General features: G+C 39.9%; 1 protein-coding gene across 2 annotated transcripts in view; it reads right to left on the bottom strand.

Moving 5' to 3' along the window:
* Window positions 1–18,832, bottom strand: part of LOC122899912 (intracisternal A particle-promoted polypeptide) — a 43,111-nt gene extending 24,279 nt beyond the window's left edge. The window contains exons 1-5 of one of the 2 annotated variants that reach the window (XM_044238125.1): window positions 18,657–18,832; window positions 15,531–15,869; window positions 12,717–13,148; window positions 3,809–3,964; window positions 2,608–2,775 (exon numbers count right to left, since the gene is read on the bottom strand). In XM_044238125.1, the coding sequence (XP_044094060.1) occupies window positions 2,608–2,775; window positions 3,809–3,964; window positions 12,717–13,148; window positions 15,531–15,822 (1,048 nt within the window). In that variant the 5' untranslated portion in view covers window positions 15,823–15,869; window positions 18,657–18,832. Of the gene's footprint in view, window positions 1–2,607; window positions 2,776–3,790; window positions 3,965–12,716; window positions 13,149–15,530; window positions 15,870–18,656 lie in introns of both variants that reach the window. The other variant, XM_044238124.1, reaches the window with a different exon arrangement.
* Window positions 18,833–21,158: the final 2,326 nt, after the last annotated feature.

Raw genomic sequence — 21,158 nt, forward strand, 5'->3', positions numbered from 1 at the left:
AATGTTCTGGAATTAAACAGTGGTAATAGTTGTACAATTTTGTAAATATGCTAAAAATCACTGAACCATATACTTCAAATGGTGAATTTTATGGTATGTGAATTATATCTTAATTTTTAAAAATAGTAATTAGAATATTAACCCAGATATGTATGTGTGTAGAAGGAAATAAACCAAGTATTGTGATTATCTCTGGGCGATATGATCGGAGTATGGGTGATTATTACTTCTTTATATGCTTCAATTTCAGCAAAATTTTCTACCACAAACCTGAATTACTTTGATAATAAAAATCATCTTAACATTATACATTATAAAATATCTTAGGATAGCAATGTTGATAGTATTAATAATAGTAGGCCGAGTTGGGGCACCTAGCTGACTCAGTTGATAGATCATGTGGCCCTGCATCTCAGTCATGAATTTAAGCCATACACTGAATGTGGAGCCTACTTAGAATAATAAATAAATAAATAAATAAATAAATAAAAGTTAGTAAAGTCATAGCATTTTTGAAGGGTGCTCCTAAGTATTTCTGTGGCATCAGGAAAGGAGACACATATATATGAAAATGTCACACAGGACACTGTGACCCTATATTAAACAGGAGCGTTCATGCACTGAAACTATCCATAACTGCCAAAATGTATATAAAAAGAGCTATTAGTGTTCTAGTCAAAGATTATATAGAATTATGGTCTTTATGCTGACAGGAAATTTTTCTTAAACTCTCATTTCTTTGTTGGGACTTTTAGATTCAACAGGGCATTTATTGATTTAATAAAGAGGGAGAGGGAGAGGGACGGGTAGACTCTGCACTGAGCAGAGACCAATGTGGGACTCAACCTCACGACCCTGAGATCATGACCTAAGCCAAAATCAAGAGTTGGCTGCTTAACCATCTGAGCCACTCAGCTGCCTCTTAATGAACTGTTTTTAGCAACAATTATGTTCTCTCCAAAAGAGAAATAAAAACCAAATATTCTCCATCTCTCTCTCTCATTTTAAACTGATAATATCATAGTCGAAAAATAATAATAACATTTTCAAGAGGTATCTGGGTAGCTCAGCCGGTTAAGGGACCAAATTTGGTTTCGGCTCAGGTTGGTGATCTCAGGGTAGTGAGATCATGCCCTACCCTGGGCTCAGCACTGAGTCTACCTAAGATTCTCCCTATCCTTCTGCTCCCCCCACCCCACCTGCTAGTGCTCTCTCTCTCAAATAATAAATAAATATTTTTAAATATATATATATATATATTTTTTAAAGATTTTATTTATTTGTTTGACAGACAGAAATCACAAGTAGGCAGAGGCAGGCAGAGAGAGAGGAGGAAGCAGGCTCCCCGCCAAGCAGAGAGCCCGATTCGGGGCTCGATCCCAGGACCCTGAGATCATGACCCGAGCCGAAGGCAGCGGGTGGAGGCAGTGGGTTGAGCCGCTGCCTTCGGCTCGGGTCATGATCTCAGGGTCCTGGGATCGAGTCCCACAACGGACTCTCTGTTCAGCGGGGAGCCTGCTTCCCTTCCTCTCTCTCTGCGTGCCTCTCTGCCTACTTGTGATCTCTCTCTCTCTCCCTCTCGCTGTCAAATAAATAAATAAATAAATCTCGAGAAGTAAATATTGATATAAAAGTGTTAACCACTGGGGCGCCTAGGTGGCTCAGTGGGTTAAGCCTCTGCCTTTGGCCCAGGTCATGGTCTCAGGGTCCTGGGATTGAGCCCCACATCAGGCTCTGTGCTCAGCAAGGAGCCTTCTTCCCCCTCTCTCTCTCTGCCTGCCTCTCTGCCTACTTGTGATCTCTCTCTCTCTCTGTCAAATAAATAAATAAAATCTTAAAAAAAAAAAAAGTGGGGGCGCCTGGGTGGCTCAGTGGGTTAAAGCCTCCGCCTTTGGCTCAGGTCATGATCCCAGGGTCCTGAGATGGAGCCCCACATCGAAACCCACATCAGGCTCTCTGCTCTGCAGGGAGCCTGCTTCCTCCTCTTTCTCTCTGCCTGCCTCTCTGCCTACTTGTGTGTCAGGTAAATAAATAAAATCTTAAAAAAAAAAGTGTTAGCATTTATTTCTCTTTAGATCCTCCTCTGATATTTAGTTCCCTCCAACATCCAAAACTCCTTTTATTTAATTTTATTAATCATTTTATAATTCATAATAATAGTTTCAGAAAACATAGTGATTTCAATTAAGAAATATGTCCCAAAGTCTAGCTGACTTAGTTTTTATAGATCTCACTGTCCAAGTAACTATGTTAATTAAAAATTATTTGTAATACAACTTCTAGTATGTGAAATTAAATTTCAAAATTAAAATAATTTTTATCACAAACATTGACCTAAATTTTGGTTCCACATTTTATAAACAACTTTTCAACAAAACCAAATGTAAATATTCTGCCTTGGGATAAATCATAGTATCCCCCTGGTCTGAAACATTCAAGATCTTCTGTTTCCTTTTTCTTCTTTTCATTAATTCATTCATTAAATATTTATTGAGGACAACCATATATATGCATACCCCATAGTACCTAGAAATATATATGTCATATAAGAATGCAGCCAATTTACAGCGAGCAACTAATGAGAGAAAAAAGACATTTCATTATTACCTCCAATAGCGTAAACCATCCCTCCCAGAACTGCTACTCCTAGCCCACATCGAGCCTGATGAAGTGAAGACACAGTGGTCCAGTACTGGCTAAAGGTGTCAAAACGCTCTACACAGCTGAGGGCTCTGCTATCACTCCAACGACCCCCCTGCAACCGAGTATATCCGCCTGAATGAAGGAAAGGAGATACATAGCGAATCACTTACTGCTAAATATGTAAATGAAAGTAATGAGAAAAATCTAACCGTCTACATCTAGACATTTAATCCATAATTATTTCATAGCAAAGAAAAAGTACTTTAGAGCCTGCCATGTATACAAATATTCTTATATGCTCCAAGTCCTGAAAGATGATGGCTTAAATGCAATGAAGTCAACCAGCATTCTACCACCTGGTTTTGGTCATAAAATGTTAGATAAAACATAAAAGGAGCTGGTTATCTGTCTAGTTTGGAAGTCTCATTATGACTTCTATTAGTACATTTTTCGATTAAAAATAGTGAGTTGAACAGCACATACCATCAGTAAAAAAACCGCAGCATGCACTAAAAAATCACATATTTATATATATGTAAAATATAAAATTATAAAAATATAAAATATAAAAAATAAAATTACATATTTTATATACATAAACTTATACATATAATTATATACAGATGATAAATTATGTTATGAATATATGAATGTATGCATATAAATTTGGATAATCTGTCTATATATACTTCACATGTTAATAAGACTTAATGCTTTTTAAAATAAAAAAGATGTTTTAATATGTTCACCTGATACTTCTGTGGATTATCCTATCCACCTACACTTTAGTGACCACTGGTTCCTATTACCCCTAATCATCTAAGATGCCATGAATAGTTAAAAATGTTGAGACTTTCCCTATTTTTCACTATAATTCACATTTTTAACTTTTAAAGCAGTATTTCGTAAGTCAGTTATTTGGCAATAATTGGACAATCTAAGAACCCAACAATTTGGATCACAGAATAATAGATGTCAAATAAATAGCTATTTATTCTTAAATGTATCCACTGTATAAAACATAATTAATTTGTAGCTTATATGTGAAATTAAATATGCCTATTTGACACACTTGCATATTCTGATGTGTAAAATAATAACAAAATATTAAAGGTTTTAATCCTAAAAAAAAGATTATTTGCATCACCTTTTAAAAGATTCTCACCTACTGCATACAGGTACTTTCTTGCTTTCTTCCGAGGCCGAACCTTGGATGTCTGCAGAAAACTACAAAACTTGTTTTCTTTGGGAGATTTGCACACCTCACAGTACTCTTTCAAAAGTGTTTGCAATGCAATGCGAAGATTAAAATCAGATACTCCTAAAGCAAGTTTGACAAGATACTGTTTTAATCAACTTTTAAATAAATATTGAAAAGACATGTTCCCATAAAGATAGAACATATTTATCAAAAAATATAAAAACTCATCATCAAGCAATGGTGATTGTTTCCCACAATACCAAATATTATTTTTCTCATTGTTACTAAAGAATAAACTTTCCTTAAATCAGATTGTTTTTAACAATATGCTTCATAATACCTAATTTAAAAACACATGTGTGAGGATTTCTAAACAAAGATGGCAAGGTAAAACAGGATCATGATTATCCAACAAAACAGAAAAATAAAATAGCCCCATATTCTATACTTATGGCTTAACAACAGAAAGATATAAAATTATGTCACAAAATTTTAAAAATGATAGTCAAATCAAGAAACAAAAGATTCCAGTGGGATGAGGTCCATCTCCCGAAAAGACTTTGAGCATGATTGGGTAGACTCTTCCTGCTCAAGGATGATTAGCTGATGTGAAGTGGGGATGAAAGCCAATCTACGTCCCACTTGCCAATCCATAAGACCTGGCCCCTTGAGAGGGACTATTTTCTAATTGACACAAAGGCACCATACATGCTGGCAAGGGACTGTCTCCAAGCTTTCTTCCTATATCCCAGAAGCAATATTGAGGAAAAAAGGTCAATTAACCAAATCTTGAGAATTCTCACTAATGACTAAGAATTTGGAAAGGTAGAAGGAGCAGATAAGAAGCAGAACTGAGAAGTCAAAGGAAAAACCATTACAGGAAATCCTTTACAGGACCATCGAGGTAAAGACAGAATCACCATGCCTTGCCATATAACAGGGTACAGTTAGATGTCCACACTAATGAGACATATCCTTAGCTGGGTTAAGTAAGCCCTGACACAAAATCAATAATAGGATCTTAGGGAGCGCTCAGAGTCCAGGTCACTAAGCAAATATCTAAGCCTTAGCAGATCTCTGTTCTGCCACCACCTTCATACCTCAGTCTAGAAAGAAGTGGCAAGAACACAACACAGTCCTCAAATTCTAGCTGGAAGTTACACTAAAGTAAAAAGGGTGTCAAGGAGAATTAGCTCTTCCATTATCAGAGTAAACTGGTTTGAAGAGAGTCACCCATGTTATACATGAGCAATATACCAATAAGTAACAATAGCACTATTAAAATATACCCCAGGAAAAAGAGAAGAAATAACTCATTCTGGAATAAAACATTAGCTACAAACACAAACAGACTTCCCACACATGCTTCACAGCATGTGAAGAATTACTTAAAATTTTAGAATTACTTAATCAATTATTTAGAATTAATTAATTATTTAGAATTACTTAAAAATACAGATCTGGGGTGCCTGGCTGGCTCAGGTGGTAGAGCATGTGACTCTCAACCTCAGGGTTATGAGTTTAAGCCTCACACTGGACGTTGAGCCTATTTAAAATAAAAATTGAAAAAAAAATAGAGATCCTATTAAAAAAAAAAACTCAAAGGGGGGTTCCTGGGTGGTTCAGTGGCTTGAGGCCTCTGCCTTCAGCTCAGGTCATGATCCCGGGTCCTGGGATTGAGTCCCGCACCGGGCTCTCTGCTCAGTGGGGAGCCTACTTCCTCCTCTCTCTCTCTCTCTGCCTGCCTCTCTGCCTACTTGTGATCTCTGTCTGTCAAATAAATAAAATCTAAAAAAAGAAACCCAAAAACCAAAAAAACTCAAAGGCAGAATTAGATGCTTTGCTAAAGAAACAAAGTGAGAACTTGAAATGATAGTATTACAGACTTAATAAATTAGAAACAAGAAACACAATAGACATGATAAAAAATCAAACCATCAATTTAAAGACTTGAGAAAACAGCTGTGAATACAGAGCAAAGGAAAGTATTTTAACATTAGAGGATGATAAATATAAGAGACAAAGAAGTTCCAATAAAATGATGAAGACCGGGGGCGCCTGGGTGGCTCAGTGGGTTAAGCCGCTGCCTTCAGCTCAGGTCATGATCTCAGAGTCCTGGGATCGAGCCCCGCATCGGGCTCTCTGCTCAGCGGGGAGCCTGCTTCCTCCCATCTCTCTGCCTGTTTCTCTGCCTGCTTGTAATCTCTGTCTGTCACATAAATAAATAAAATCTTTAAAAAAAAAAAAAATTATGAAGACCGGAGCTCCTGGGTGGCTTAGTCAGTAAAGCATCTGACTCTTCAGAGTTCAGATCAGTTCAGAGTTCAAACTCTTCAGAGTTTCAGTTCAGGTCGTGATATCAGGGTCTTGGGATCAAGTCCTGTGTTGGGCTCCAAGCTCAGCAGGGAGTCTGCTTGAGATCCTCTCTCCTCTTCCTCTCCCTGGGCCCCTCCCACCGACCTGCTACTTGAGTGCATACATGTGTGTGCACTCTCTCTCAGTAAATAAATAAATGTATACATATATATATATATATATATATATATATATATTAGATCTTATTTATTTGAGAGGGAGACAAATAGAACGCAAATGAGAGCACAACAGCAGGGGGAGGGAGAAGCAGGTTCCCTGCTGAGCAGGGAGCCAGACGAGGGACTCAATCCCAGGACCCTGGGATCATGACCTGAGACGAAGGCAGACATTTAACCAACTGAACCACCCAGGCATCCCTAAATAAATATATCTTAAGAAAAAAAAGAATATTATGCCCAGGGCACCTAGGTGGCTCAGTCAATTAAGCAATTGACTCTGGATTTCAGCTTAGGTCATGATCTCAGGCTCATGAAATCCAGCCCTCCATCAGGGGTATGAGATTCACTCTTCTTTCTTGGGTCTTCTCTTCATATGCACAGGTGTCCAGCACCTAGATGGCCAAACTGAGGGTTGATGGTTTCACCAAACTGCTGTATCTCTCTGGTAGAAGAGTCAGAGAGATTCCAATTGTTATGATTTAAAGCTGAAACTATGACACTTCTGCTGAAATAGCACCTATAGGTAATGCCCACATTCGTGTTTCTTAATGCCAATGGAAGGGTGGAGGTGGGAGGGCTGGAGGTGGAGGGTTAAGGAGTATCAGGTTAAGCTGCAGAATGAGAGAAATCTGGGTTCAAGTTCAGGCCTTACCATTTACTAAATATGTGATAGGGTCAAACTACATAATCTCTCGGACTTCAGTTTCTTTATCTGTAAAATGGAAATGACGAATAGTGAAACCTACTTTCTATACTGTGAGAAATGGTGGTAAGTGGGTGGCTCAGTCATTTAAGCCTTGCACTCCTGATTTCAGCTCAGGTCATGATTCCGTGGGTTGTGAGACTGAGCATTGTGTTGGGCTCCTCGCCCAGCGAGGATTCTGTTTGTGATCCTCTCTCCCTCTGCTCCACCCCCTGCTAGTAGGCACATGCACATGCTTATTTTTTTTCTCTCTCTCAAATAAATAAATAAAAATCTTAAGGAAAAAAAAAAAAGATGGGTTGCCTGGGTGGCTCAGTTGTTAAGCATCTGCCTTCAGCTCAGGTCATGATTCCAGGGTCCTGGGATGGAGCCCCACATCAGGCTCCCTGCTCAGCAGTAAGCCTGCTTCTCCTTCTCCCTCTCCCTCTCCCCCTGCTTGTGTTCCCTCTCTTGTTCTGTCTCTCTCTCTGTCAAATAAATAAACTTAAAAAAATATTATGCCCATCTATGGGGTATCTGGCTGGCTCATTTGATAGAGCATACAACTCTTGATCTCAGGTTGGTTAAGTTTGAGACTCATGTTGGGTGTAGAGATTACTTTTTTTCCCCCCAAGATTTTACTGTTTTTTATTTGATAGAGAGAGCACAAGCAGGGTGACTGTCAGAGGTAGAGGGAGAAGCAGGCTCCCCAGTGAGCAGGGAACCCAATGCAGGGCTCAATTCCAGGACCCTGGGATCATGACCTGAGCTAAAGGTAGGTGCTTACCTGACAGAGCCACCAAAATTTTTAAAATCTTAAAAAATATATATATGCCCATCTAAATTGCTGTTAACTTAAAAAAGCAACAGGCAGAAATTCTCAATATAAAAAAATTCAGGAAATACAGTAATCATGAACTTTTCTTTAAAAAAGTACTTGAGGGGCGCCTGGGTGGCTCAGTGGGTTAAAGCCTCTGCCTTCAGCTCAGGTCATGATCCCAGGGTCCTGGCATCAAGCCCCACATCGGGCTCTCTGCTCAGCGGGGAGCCTGCTTCCCCCCCGCCTCTCTGCCTGCCTCTCTGCCTAATTGTGATCTCTCTCTGTCAAATAAATAAATAAAATCTTTAAAAATAATAATAAAATAAATAAAATAAAAAAGTACTTGATGATGAAATCCAGCCAACCGAAACACAAGTCGAAAAAGAAAATTTGGGAATAAAAAGACTGAAAAACTGGTAGACAGCATCAAATTCATTTAAATATAGAACAAAAGCACAGAGCTAGGGAAATCATGATTGAAAAAAAAAAATCTATATAAAGGTATAAACCTTGGACCACCTGGGTAGCTCAGTCGTTAAGCATCTGCCTTCAGCTCAGGTCATGATCCCGGGGTCCTGGAATTGAGCCCTGCATTGGGCTCCAGCGCTGCACTGGGTTCCCTGCTCACTGGGGAGCCTGCTTCTCCCTCTCCTATCCCCCCCTGCTGTGTTCCCTCTCTTGCTGTGTCTCTTCTCTGTCAAATAAATAAAATCTTTAAAAATAAATAAATAGGGGCACCTGGGTGGCTCAGTGGGTTAAGCCGCTGCCTTCGGCTCAGGTCATGATCTCAGGATCCTGGGATCGAGTCCCGCATCGGGCTCTCTGCTTAGCAGGAAGCCTGCTTCCCTCTCTCTTTCTCTGCCTGCCTCTCCATCTACTTGTGATTTCTCTCTGTCAAATAAATAAATAAAATCTTTAAATAAATAAATAAATAAATAAATAAAGGTGTAAACCTTGAATGGTGACATAGGAAGAAAAATAACAATGCTAATTACCTTATTTTTCTTAATGAGCCTATACTGTTTAAAATTTAATTTTTTTAAAAAAGATTTTATTTATTTATTTGACAGAGAGAGATCACAAGCAGGCAGAGAGGCAGGCAGAGAGAGAGAGAAGGAAGCAGGCTCCCGGCTGAGCAGAGAGCCTGATGTGGGGCTCGATCCCAGGACCCTGGGATCATGACCTGAGCCGAAGGCAGCAGCTTAACCCACTGAGCCACCCAGGCGCCCTAAAATTTAATTTTTTTAAAAAATTTATTTATTTGACAGGGAGAGAGACACAAGCAGGGGAAGTGGGAGAGGTAGAAGCAGGCTTCCTGCTGAGCAGAGAGCCTGAAGGGGGGCTTGATCCCAGGATCCTGGGATCATGACCTGAGCCCAAGGCAGATGCTTGATGACTGAGCCACCCAGGCGCCCCTATACTGTTAAAAATTTAAACACAAAACACTATATGTTTAAATATACTGGAATTAAAATTTAAAATAATAAATAAATAAAAATAAAACTGAAACACAAATGAAACTTTTATTTTATCTTTTAATGATTTTCATCTTTTGTCCTGAACTTTTTTTTTTTTTAAGATTTTATTTATTTATTTGACAGACAGAGATCACAAGAAGGCAGAGAAGCAGGCAGAGGGAGAGGAGGAAGCAGGCTCCCTGCCGAGCAGAGAACCCGATGTGGGGCTCGATCCCAGGACCCTGGGATCCTGGGATCGTGACCTGAGCTGAAGGCAGAGGCTTTAAACCACTGAGCCACCCAGGCGCCCCTGTCCTGAACTTTTTAAAATGAGTGTTTCTTGAGATAAAGACACATTCATCAGAATTAGTTACTACTTCAGTTTCTTCATTAATTTTTAATGAGAGTTAAGCACACTTTTTGTATTATAAATAGTATTGATTCTTACATTTTTTTCTGTTTATCCATCCAACCATACATCCACCCATCATCCATCCTCCTATATAGATACCTAGAATGATGTTTAATAATGTTAATTATAACTGGTTATTTCTGGGTAGTGGACTTTGGGGGAATTTGTTGTTTTATTACACTTTATTACCTAAACATTTATAAGAGGATATACAATTTTTAGAAAGTAGTCATTCTCTAAAATGGCAAGAAAGAGATGTTATCATATAGTTAGTACTACTGAATTGCCTCAATTATTCCAGTGATAAATGCAAAAAACATACACCGGGGGGAAATCTACCTATTTCACATAACATAATTTAACCATTTCTTTCTTTTTTTTTTTTTAAGATTTTATTTATTTATTTGATAGAGAGAGAGATCCCAAGTAGGCAGAGAGGCAGGCAGAGAGAGAAGGGGAAGCAGGCTTCCCGCTGAGCAGAGAGCCCAATGTGGGGCTTGATCCCAGGACCCTGAGACCACGACCTGAGCTGAAGGCAGAGGCTTAACCAACTGAGCCACCCAGGTGCCCTCTTTTTTTTTTTTTTTTTTTTTTTTTTTTAAGATTTAATTTATTTGACAGAGAGTGAGAAAGCACAAGTAGGGGGAGCCACAGATAGAGGGAGAGGGAGAAGCAGGCTTCCCGCCAAGCAGGGAGCCCAATGCAGGGCTTGATCCCAGGATCCTGGGACCATGACCTGGGCCGAAGGCAGAAACTTAACAACTGAGCCACCCAGGAGCCCCAATTTAACCATTTCTATTAAGTCTTTTACTCTCTGAATTTTGTGGTAGAGTCTCATTCTTTTTCTACATAAATCACCAGCTTTTTCTCTAATATGATCAAAAAGAAAAAGTTTCAAAGTTGAAATATTTTAAAATCTTTAAAAAAAATCCTCCATTTCCATCTCTCTGACTCTTTGCAGCTTTACTCCAAGAAATACTGGGCATGCTTAATAAAGCAGTACAAGATTTGAATATTATAAGACAAAAAGCTATAGGAAAAGAAGCCCCAATTCTAGGTAACTTTCTCTTGCTCCTAGCAAAGGAACTTTCCTATAACACTGTATCTACAGAACTTGGGAAAAGACAACTCAACCATGAAAGCTTTTGTCCCACTCCTAAATTCTCATATGATTCAAACAAAAATGTATTTGGATAATTTCTCTCTTCTTATTTTAGCATTTAAATATAGTCAGTCTTGGGGCACCTGTGTGGCCCAGTAGGTTAAGCCTCTGCCTCTGGCTTAGGTCATGATCTCAGGGTCCTGGGATTGAGCCCTTCATCAGGCTTTCTGCTCAGCAGGGAGGCTGCTTCCCTTCTTTCTCTGCCTACTTGTGATCTCTGTCAAATTAATAAATAAAATCTTTAAAAAAAAAAAAAAAAAGCCTCTGCTTTTGGGTCTGGTTCTGAGTTCAGATTCCTGGGATTGAGCCCGCATCAGGCTCTCTGTTCAATGGGGAGCCTGCTTCCCCCACCTCCACCTCTGCCTCTCTGCCTACTTGTGATCTCTGTCTGTCAAATAAATAAATAAAAATCTAAATCTAAATAAATAAATAAATAAAATCAGTCTTCATTGTTTGTGGATTCCTTATTTATGAATACATCTACTCATTAAAATGCATTTGTAACCCAAATTAACACTCATGGTGCTTTCCTAGTCATTCACAGACATGCTACAGAGTAGAAAAAAATTTGAATCACCTGACATGCATGTTTCTAGCTAGGAACTGAACAAGATGACACTTTGTCTCATATTTCAACGCTCATATTATAAATAAGTGTCCTTTTCACAGTCTCTTTAGTGCTGTGGTTTTCACATTTTTGGGCTTTTTCTTGGTGATATTCTTGAAAATGACCCCACCCATACTGTTGAAGTAAGTACTATCTAGTGTTCCCGATTGCAAGAAGCCTGTGATGTGCTTTATGGAGTAAATGCATGTATTAGGTTTCATTAAGGCATGAGTTATAGTGCTATTGGCTAGGAGTTCAATGTTATGAGTATATATATTAAATTAAGTATATATATATTAAGTATATATATTAAATAAGGTGTTTTAAACAAGGAGCACCTGGGTGGCTCAGTGGGTTAAAGCCTCTGCCTTCGGCTCAGGTCATGGTCTCAGGGTCCTGGGGTAGAGCCCCACATCAGGCTCTCTGCTTGGCGGGGAGCCTGCTTCCCCCTCTCTCTCTGCCTGCTTCTCTGCCTACTTGTAATCTCTGTCAAATAAATAAATAAAATCTTTGGGAAAAGAAAAAAGAAGTTATGATATTATATCAATATAAAATTAAGTTTATAATGAGAAGATGTACTGAATTTATTGAGTTTGGGTTTTGTTTTTAGCATATGAATTTTCCTCACGTGTCAGGTTTTGCTATAATTTTTAGAGGAATAAGAAAAAATCTTACACTGAAATAATCAGTTCTACCAAAAACAGCAGTGGTATTGTAGGTCTGTCAATAATTTTATCTATAATTCTAATCTCCCTTAGTATTTAAACTCAAGAAAGGTATGTCAGGGGACGCCTGGGTGGCTCAGTTGGTCAAGCAGCTGCCTTCAGCTCAGGTCATGATCCCAGCGTCCTGGGATCGAGTCCCACATCAGGCTCCTTGCTTGGCGGGGAGCCTGCTTCTCCCTCTGCCTCTGCCTGCCACTCTGTCTGCCTATGCTTGCTCTCACTTCTCTCTCTATGACAAATAAATAAAATAAAATCTTTAAAAAAAAAAAGAAAGGTATGTCAGAATTTGATTAAAATAATGGGTAGAAATACTGAAATACTACTATCTGCAAAACACAAAAGTTGTATCTTACATATAGAAATAATTCAATAAATGTCCATTATTGAACTGAAAAACGAAAACATTATCACATTTCAAACAGAGAGAAAGCCACTGGATATTCAAGCATTTGATATACGCAAAAAAAATTTACCTTCTATGTACTTTAAAAGCCTCTGAGGAGGTAATAAAGGGAATCGAATTGGTTCTAGCACTTCCACCACATGTTTTCTTCTTTTTCCCAGGTCCTTCAGAATCCATTGCATAGCAGCTAAGAAGACCTGGTATTCATCCTCAATACTGAGCTCTTCGCTTCGCAAAATTTTGATCAGTTGATCTTTTGTAAGCGCTAGGAACTCCTCCCCACTGTGAACCTCCAAGAAATGGACATGAATGTAGTTTTCTGTGAATTCCAAAAGATCATGGCATGCAATTTGCTCAGAGAACTGAAAGATTCCAATGCAGTTCAATGGATCAATTTGTCCTTTTAGAAATTCACAGCACAGATTAACAACTTCAGTCAACTGTAGCATGTCTGCTGCTACAATCAGCTCCTGGACATTATTCACACCTATGTTCACTATACCTAGGGAAGTAGGGAGACAAAATAACCAACAAAGTAAAAACAAACATTTGACTTATATTAAAAAAGTGTTATATTTAATTCCACGGCTAAAGCTTAGTGTTTGGTGAGTAGATAGATCCTAAGTAAAAAGGCAACAAAGGATTTGTAGAAAGAGCACAAAACTTAAATGATGATACCTAACATTTATGGAACACTTACAATGGACAGAAACATTAACTGTTTCATACATTCATTTAACTGTCACTACAACCCATATAATATGTGTTATTATTTTTCCTTTTTCTATCAGTTATTATTTTTCCTTTTTCTATCAATTAAACAGAAATAGAAAGTTTATTTACTTTATTATACACTTAAAAAATGTTTTTTAGGGGCACCTGGGTGGCTCAGTGGGTTAAAGCCTCTGCCCAGGTCATAATCCTGGGGTACTGGCATCGAGCCCTGTGTCCGGCTCTCTGCTCAGCAGGGAGCCTGCTTCCTCCTCTCTCTCTGCCTGCCTCTCTGCCTACTTGTAATTTCTGTCAAATAAATAAATAAAATCTTTTAAAAAAATGTTTTTTAAGTAGGCTCCACACCTAACATGGAGCCCAATGTGGGTCTTGAACTCAAGACCCTGAGATCAAGACCCAAGCTGAAATCAAGAGACAGATGCTTAACCAGCCGAGCCACCCAGGTGCCCTCAAGAATCAGAAAGTTTAAATAATTTGTCTCAAAGTGACATGGTCAAGTGATTGAGGGTAGAGACTGACATCAAAGTCCATGCTTTTAACGTAAGGTTATATGCATCTAACATTTACTGAGGCACTGGGGTGAATAAGACAGGGTCCCCATCTTCAATTTGATAAAGTGCCATACAAACATTATTCTTTAATGCTAGGTATAACCAAGAGTCCATGACATATGAGACGTTATTAAATACTTTATTTTTAAGATTTTATTTGTTTGACAGAGAGAGATCACAAGTAGGCAGAGAGGCAGGCAGAGAGAGAGAGAGGAAGGAAGCAGGCTCCCTGCCTGCTGAGCAGAGAGCCCGACATGGGGCTCGATCCCAGGACCCTGGGACCATGACCGGAGCCGAAGTCAGAGGCTTTAACCGACTGAGTCACCCAGGCGCTCCTTAAATATTTAACATTTAAGTAACTACGTACACCACTTTCTTTCTAGATGTCTTTACTTTTATATTAACATATATGACTTTGGGAGAACACTAAATAGTTAATTATATTTAGAATGGAAGAAAAACCCTGTAATTCTCCTACCTGATAAGGATAAACTCTCCATTCAATCTTATATTTCCCTTAATCCCTTTTAGGATATTCACCTCACTAAATTATTTGGCTGAAGTTTGTATTTCCAACAAGATTTATCAAGTCTGTTGGGGGAAGGCTTTTCCCTTTTATATTCTCAATGCCTACTGCCCACTAGGTACTCAAAAATTTGTTTTAAATAGGGGCACCTGAGTGGCTCAGTAGTTTAAAGCCTCTGCCTTTGGCTCAGGTCATGATCCCAGGGTCCTGGGATCCAGGCCCTCATCGGGGTCCCTGATCTGTGGGAAGCCTGCCTCTCCCTCTCCCACTCCCTCTACTTATATTCCTTCTCTCGCTGTCTGTCTGTCTGTCAAATAAATAAATAAAATCTTAAAAAAAAACAAACAAACAGATCTTCCATATTCTGTCATCCAGAGATAGACACTTATCAACATTCTGGTCTTTTTCCTGTGCACCAAGACAAATGATTCTTTTTTTTCTTTACAAAATTAGAGCGGTACTGGGGCGCCTGAGTGGCTCAGTGGGTTAGGGCCTCTGCCTTCGGCTCAGGTCATGATCCCAGGTCCTGGGATCGAGCCCCGAATTAGGCTCTCTGCTCAGCCGGAGGCCTGCTTCCTCCTCTCTCTCTGCCTGCTTCTCTGCCTATTTGTGATCTCTGTCTGTCAAATAAACAAATAAAATCTTTTAAAAAAAAAAATTAGAGCGGTACTTATATTCAATTTTTTTCATTTGAAATATTGTAAACACTCTACCATAGTATATATTTAAATAATTTGAGAGATCTAAAAAAAATTCCATGATACATATGCCATAATTTATTTAATTATATAATCTACTGAGGGATAATTAGATTCTATTCAATTATGTAGTTATAAATAATGTTACAGTAAACATCCTGGTATATAAATATTTGTCTGTATCACTAAGTAATTCCTTATGAATAATTCCTTCCTAGAAAAGGAATACTGGGTCAAAAGATATGAAACTTTCAAACACTCATAATAACATATTGTCAAATTACTTTCCATAGAAGTTGTATCAATTTATATTCCCATTGCAATGCATGAGTGATTATATCATTCTTCACTCAAAACTTTAGGCTCATGTAACATACCTGTATAAATGAAATCTAGAAGTATTTGAAAGATTCCAGCTTCAATTCCTAGAATCTGTACAACATCTTTTGAGGACTCTTTCATTCCTCCGGTGAATAAAGCTGCAAAGTAAGGACTACTGGCAGCCAAAACCAGCCGATGAACTTTAAAAGTCTCCTTCCCAACTTGCAGCTGCACATCACAGAAATGCTCTCCATTCCTCATTTTATTGATCTGGGCCAAGATGAGTTGGGCATGTTTATCAGATGAAAATGGACTATTACCAGCCTTGGGACAGTCCTCATTAGCCATGTTGACAGATTAATTAAAAGGACTGTTGCCCATAATCTGATCCTATCCTGAAAAACAAAATAGGAGACCAGAAAACATATTTTTGTCTTTAACATGTCTTCTATTGACACACATTCCCTATCCTTTAGCTTAAAATCTACTTAGGGACATAAAATACACACAAAACAAATATGGGTTTCAGGGAAGGGAATAAGCAATGGGGCCTAAAATAAATGGAGAATGATTCACTGTAGAAATGGGACCTGACTTGATGTTGCAAGATAAAGATTAACATATGAGGAGAGGGCATAAGCCCTTCTGGGTGAAATAAAGAAAGAAAAGGCACAGGGGCACCTCGGTGGCTCAGTTGGTTAAGAAAAGGCACAAAGGGGGGCGCCTGGGTGGCTCAGTGAGTTAAGCTGCTGCCTTCGGCTCAGGTCATGATCTCAGGGTCCTGGGATCGAGTCCCACATCGGGCTCTCTGCTCAGCAGGGAGCCTGCTTCCATCTCTCTCTCTCTCTGCCTGCCTCTCCATCTACTTGTGATCTCTCTCTATCAAATAAATAAAATCTTTAAAAAAAAAAAAAGGCACAAAGGCAGAAGTTTTTGTACACTGTAGTTAAGAAAGCACATACTCTAACCAAAATGAATTTTCAAAAACCAACTGTGATTGGGCCAACTGTCTATTACAAACCTTCACTTGGCACACTTCTCTTAGTACACAAAGTCCTTCAAATCTCACCTCTGTCTACCTGTCCAGTCCTATCTCCCATACTCCTCTTTGAACTTAATACTCCAACAAAACCTAACAATTTGCAGTTCTCTAAAAGTGTCTCTTTCAAGGCATCCTTCCCCACCTTTTCCTTTTGGGTCTTTGTTATAATTCAAGACTCTGTTCAAACATAATTTCCTGCAGAACCTTCCCTGTTCCTCTCTCCCTGGATTTGGTGGCCATCCTAAACTCACCTATTTTTTTTTTAAACTTACATATTTTTTGGCTACATCACACTATACCTTGTCAGACACTACCAAACCTATTTTCTACAGACACATATATTCTCTGAAATCTTCCTGAGAGTCTTTTAAGGGCAGGGACTATCTTTCATAGTAGTAGCACCGGTACCTCACATATATTAACTTTTCAAATATTTGTGAAATGAACGAGTACAATGAGAAATAACAATAGCTTATGTTGTTTTTGTCTAACTATGATAGCTTTTCCACACATTCTGCCAATTGCAATCCTCACAATAATTAAGAGGTGGGAAGAAAAGATATTGTTATTTGAAATGAGAGAGAAGGAAACTGAAGCTCAAAGTTTCCCAAAGACACGGTGTCAGTATAATGACAGTCTCAGTATTGGAATACAAGTCTAATTACTCTAAATCTTGGGCTATTCCCACCATATCACATGCATAGGAATTATTAGGGCAGGTTATAGAGAAAAGGCTTTGAAACCCAAGGACAGAAATTTAGCCATTATAGACTCAAGAGTAACAAGACAACAGTCATGTTTCAGAACTGTTATATGAACCTTCCAGGGAATGAACTGAGAGGTAGCAAAGTCCTTGAAAACAGCCTTATACAGCCTCAACAATGAAAATGGATCGAATGAATTCAACTTACTTTTTAAATAAAGAAATCATGAGATCCAGTAATATATTTGGGGATGAAGCACAAGGGAAATCCAAGATGACTATGGTTTTGTAACCCAGGCATCAAAGGGAACTAGTAGTAAGACTGACAGAAGGGTGTGGGCTGATGTTAGAAAAAAGTGGTTAATTTTATAGCATTCAATCAAACTCATCAAAGTAAAACTAATCATCATGATTATCTAGGAATTGAGAAATTTGATTGAGAAGTTCCAAGACAGCTGCTAAAACTTCACATTAGCATTTACATAATGTCAACATACTACATTTAACTGGCATATAAAAGCAAACAGGGCATTTATCTCTATACTGAAATTTGACCTGCAGAATATTATCAAACATCACATGGCTGTTAGGCTTTTTTTGTTTCAGATTTCTTCCCGTCAGCAGATTTTGGACCCCTGCGGCTTGATAACAAGGTACCTCCTCTGCCCCCAGCTTCAAGGCATCAAGCACAGCCACTGAGCTAAAATGCTGCCTCCTGCTGAGTTCAGTCAAAACCCATCCACTCCGGTAGCAGACAGCAGAAATCCTAACGTGTTCCCGTGCTTCTTAGCAGTTGCTGACACTATCCCACTACCAGTGAAGAAACTTCATTCCAAAAGGCGGCACATGTGTGACCGTGTTTCCAAAATGAAAGAGCATAACTCCGGGACACTGCATATGGATGTGAGGGACGTGCCTCAAGAGACCCAAACTTGAAAGGGAGAGATTATCAGGAAATGGTGGAGATGCCCAGAAGAATTAAAGAGGACCTATGTTTGACTTTACTCTTCAGAGCATCGGGAAGCTGTTTCAGCAAAGGGTGGCAGAAAAAACAAGCGTCAAGAAACGGAGGTTCTTTGTGCCTGAGTCGGGGACCTGGAGAGTTACCCCTAAGCTGCTACGACACTACAAGACGATAAACATTCGGCGCCACCTAAATGGCGGAGAAGGCATCTCCCACTGGTCCGGGGATAGCTGACAGGCTGGGGGCTCAGCCCTCGGAATCCCTGGTGGGGGCGGGGGAAGGAGAGGCAGGAGCCGACCAGACCAGACCAAGCGAAAGCTGAGGGCGAAAACACTTGACTAACAGAGGCACGCCTGAGCGGCCAGAGCAAACGGTTCCAGAGGCTCCTCTCCTCAGGGGTCCCAAGAGCCGTAAGAGCGAAGAGGTCATTCCCAACCCCGTCACAGTCACACCCGGACGCAGGCCCTTCTTACCCGCCGCTTCCCCTTCCCGCCGGCGCCCGCTAAAGCCCTGCGCGCGCAGTTGATACCAGCGCCGGCGCCGAGAGGGCGGGGGGAGCCCGGTTGGGCGGACGAGGCGGAGGAGACTGGGTACTGTGGCCCACGGAGGGCTGGAGGTGAGGCCGGGCCTGTGGACAAGTGCCTCTAGCGTGGCGCCATTCCTAGTCGGATTGCGCGTGCGCAGTTTTATTCCGCTGGCGGCTAGAGGCGACACCCCGAGCGGGATGGCTGTGACCCGCGGCTGGTGTTGGATTCGCCGCAGGCGATCTGCACAGCCACGAGTCCAAGCTCTTGCCTTTTGGGGCTGGCCTACTCGACCGTTCCCCTCAACCTACGTTCTCTCCATTCTTGTGGCGTCCCAGATAGCCAGCGAACGTTAGTGTTTGTTTGTTTGTTTGTTTGTTTTAGATTTTATTTATTTGACACAGAGCGATCACAAGTAGGCAGAGAGGCAGGCAGAGAGAGAGAGGGAAACAGGCTCCCTGCTGAGCAGACACACACACACAAACACACACACACCCCACCCCACCCCAGCCACGGGGGGCTCGATTCCAGGACCCGGAGACCACGACCCAAACGGAAGGCAGAGACCTAACCGATTGAGCCACCCAGATGCCCCGAACTTTAGTGTTGAGGAAAGACAGAGACGAATTCCTGGCGCTGCGCATATATATATTTATTTATTTATTTATTTATTTTATTTTTTTTAACTTGAAATGTTATTTGACGTGTAACTTTAGCTTCATGTGTACAACATGATTCGATATTTCTATCTTCTCTTATTTTAAAAAATCTTATTTATCAGAGAGAGAGAGAGTACACGCACACAAGCAGGCAGAGTAGCAGGCAGAGGTGGAGAGAGAAGCTCCCCGCTGAGCAAGTAGCGGGATGCGGGACTCGATTCCAGGAGCCTAGGATCAAGACCTGAGCGGTAGACAGGGACTTAACCGGCTGAGCCACCTAGGCTTTCCAATCTCTTTATTCTTTACCATTCACTCAGATCATTTTCTAGGTTTGCCTAAGCCTGGCGTTTGAATGGATGCCTACTTTGAGGAAAGGGAGAACTCCAAACATCTAGTTCTTTTCACTGTTGAACCTCGTAATATGTCATGTTCATGATTTTCAAACATTTTGACCCCGGCCAACAGTGAACAAAAACATTCTACTTCAAACCCAATAATACCACATATGCCTATAGATGTATATATCTGAAACAAAAATTTCACAGAACCATATACTTACTGCCAGCAATTCACTGAATTTCTATTTCTTCTTTTCGATTCATTACCGAGAAGTGCTAAAAGAGACCCATTGTCTGAAAAAATTATTATCCAGGACTTGGAAATGAGCAAAAGCAATTATCTGGGTGCACTTTTACTGTAAGGCTGGGCATTGCCTAGCAGACTTTGGAAGGATTTGAGTCCATCGGGATCTCTGACTTTCTATTTGACTAAACTATTTTGCAAGAAATGGGTATTTAGGGCGCCTGGGTGGCTCAGTGGGTTAAGCCGCTGCCTTCGGCTCAGGTCATGATCTCAGGGTCCTGGGATCGAGTCCCGCATCAGGCTCTCTGCTCAGCAGGGAGCCTGCTTCCCTCTCTCTCTCTCTGCCTGTTTCTCTGTCTACTTGTGATCTCTGTCTGTCAAATAAACAAATAAAATCTTTAAAAAAAAAAGAAATGGGTATTTAAAATCTTGCCCACTCTATAGAAAAGATAACACAAAAATATTAAGTTATATTAATCGGTGGCATATTAAACCATTTTTCCTCTCAGCAAATTCAACATTCCTGATTCTTAGCAATTCATACAGCATTTCTGTAACATTCTATTGGCTCTCATTAATTAATATAAATAATATTTTGGCATGTGTTAATTTTATATTTTTATGACAGCCATAATTTTACCTTTTGGAAAATTATACTTCAGCACCACTAAAATTAATTTCCCAATTTATTATTGGATTGCACCCAGCAAATTTGAAAACCAGTGTAGGGGAGCCTGGGTGGCTCAGTGGGTTAAAGCCTCTGCCTTCTGCTCAGGTCATGATCCCAGGGTCCTGGAATCGAGCCCCACATAGAGCCCACATACAGCTCTATGCTCAGCAGGGATCCTGCTTCCCCCTCTCTCTCTCTCTGCCTGTCTCTCTCAACTACTTGCAATCTCTGTCAAATAAATAAATAAAATCTTTAAAAAAAGGAAACCAGTGTATATACATGGGAGCAGAACTGCTGGAGTATATGGCATGTACATCTTCAATTGCACTAGAAAATACCTCTTTTCAAAACTCCAACCTATTTACATTCCCACCAGTAGTGAATGAGGTCCCTTCCTCCACAGCTGTGCCAACCCTTAATATCATTAGATGCTTAAATTTTGTATAACCTGGTGAGTGTAAAATGTTTCATTTTGTTATAATTTACATTACATGATCACTTATGAGATCAGGCATTAAAATGATGTTTATAAGATGCTAC

Source organism: Neovison vison, chromosome 2 (genome assembly GCF_020171115.1).
Source record: "Neovison vison isolate M4711 chromosome 2, ASM_NN_V1, whole genome shotgun sequence".
Classification (NCBI taxonomy): domain Eukaryota; kingdom Metazoa; phylum Chordata; class Mammalia; order Carnivora; family Mustelidae; genus Neogale; species Neogale vison.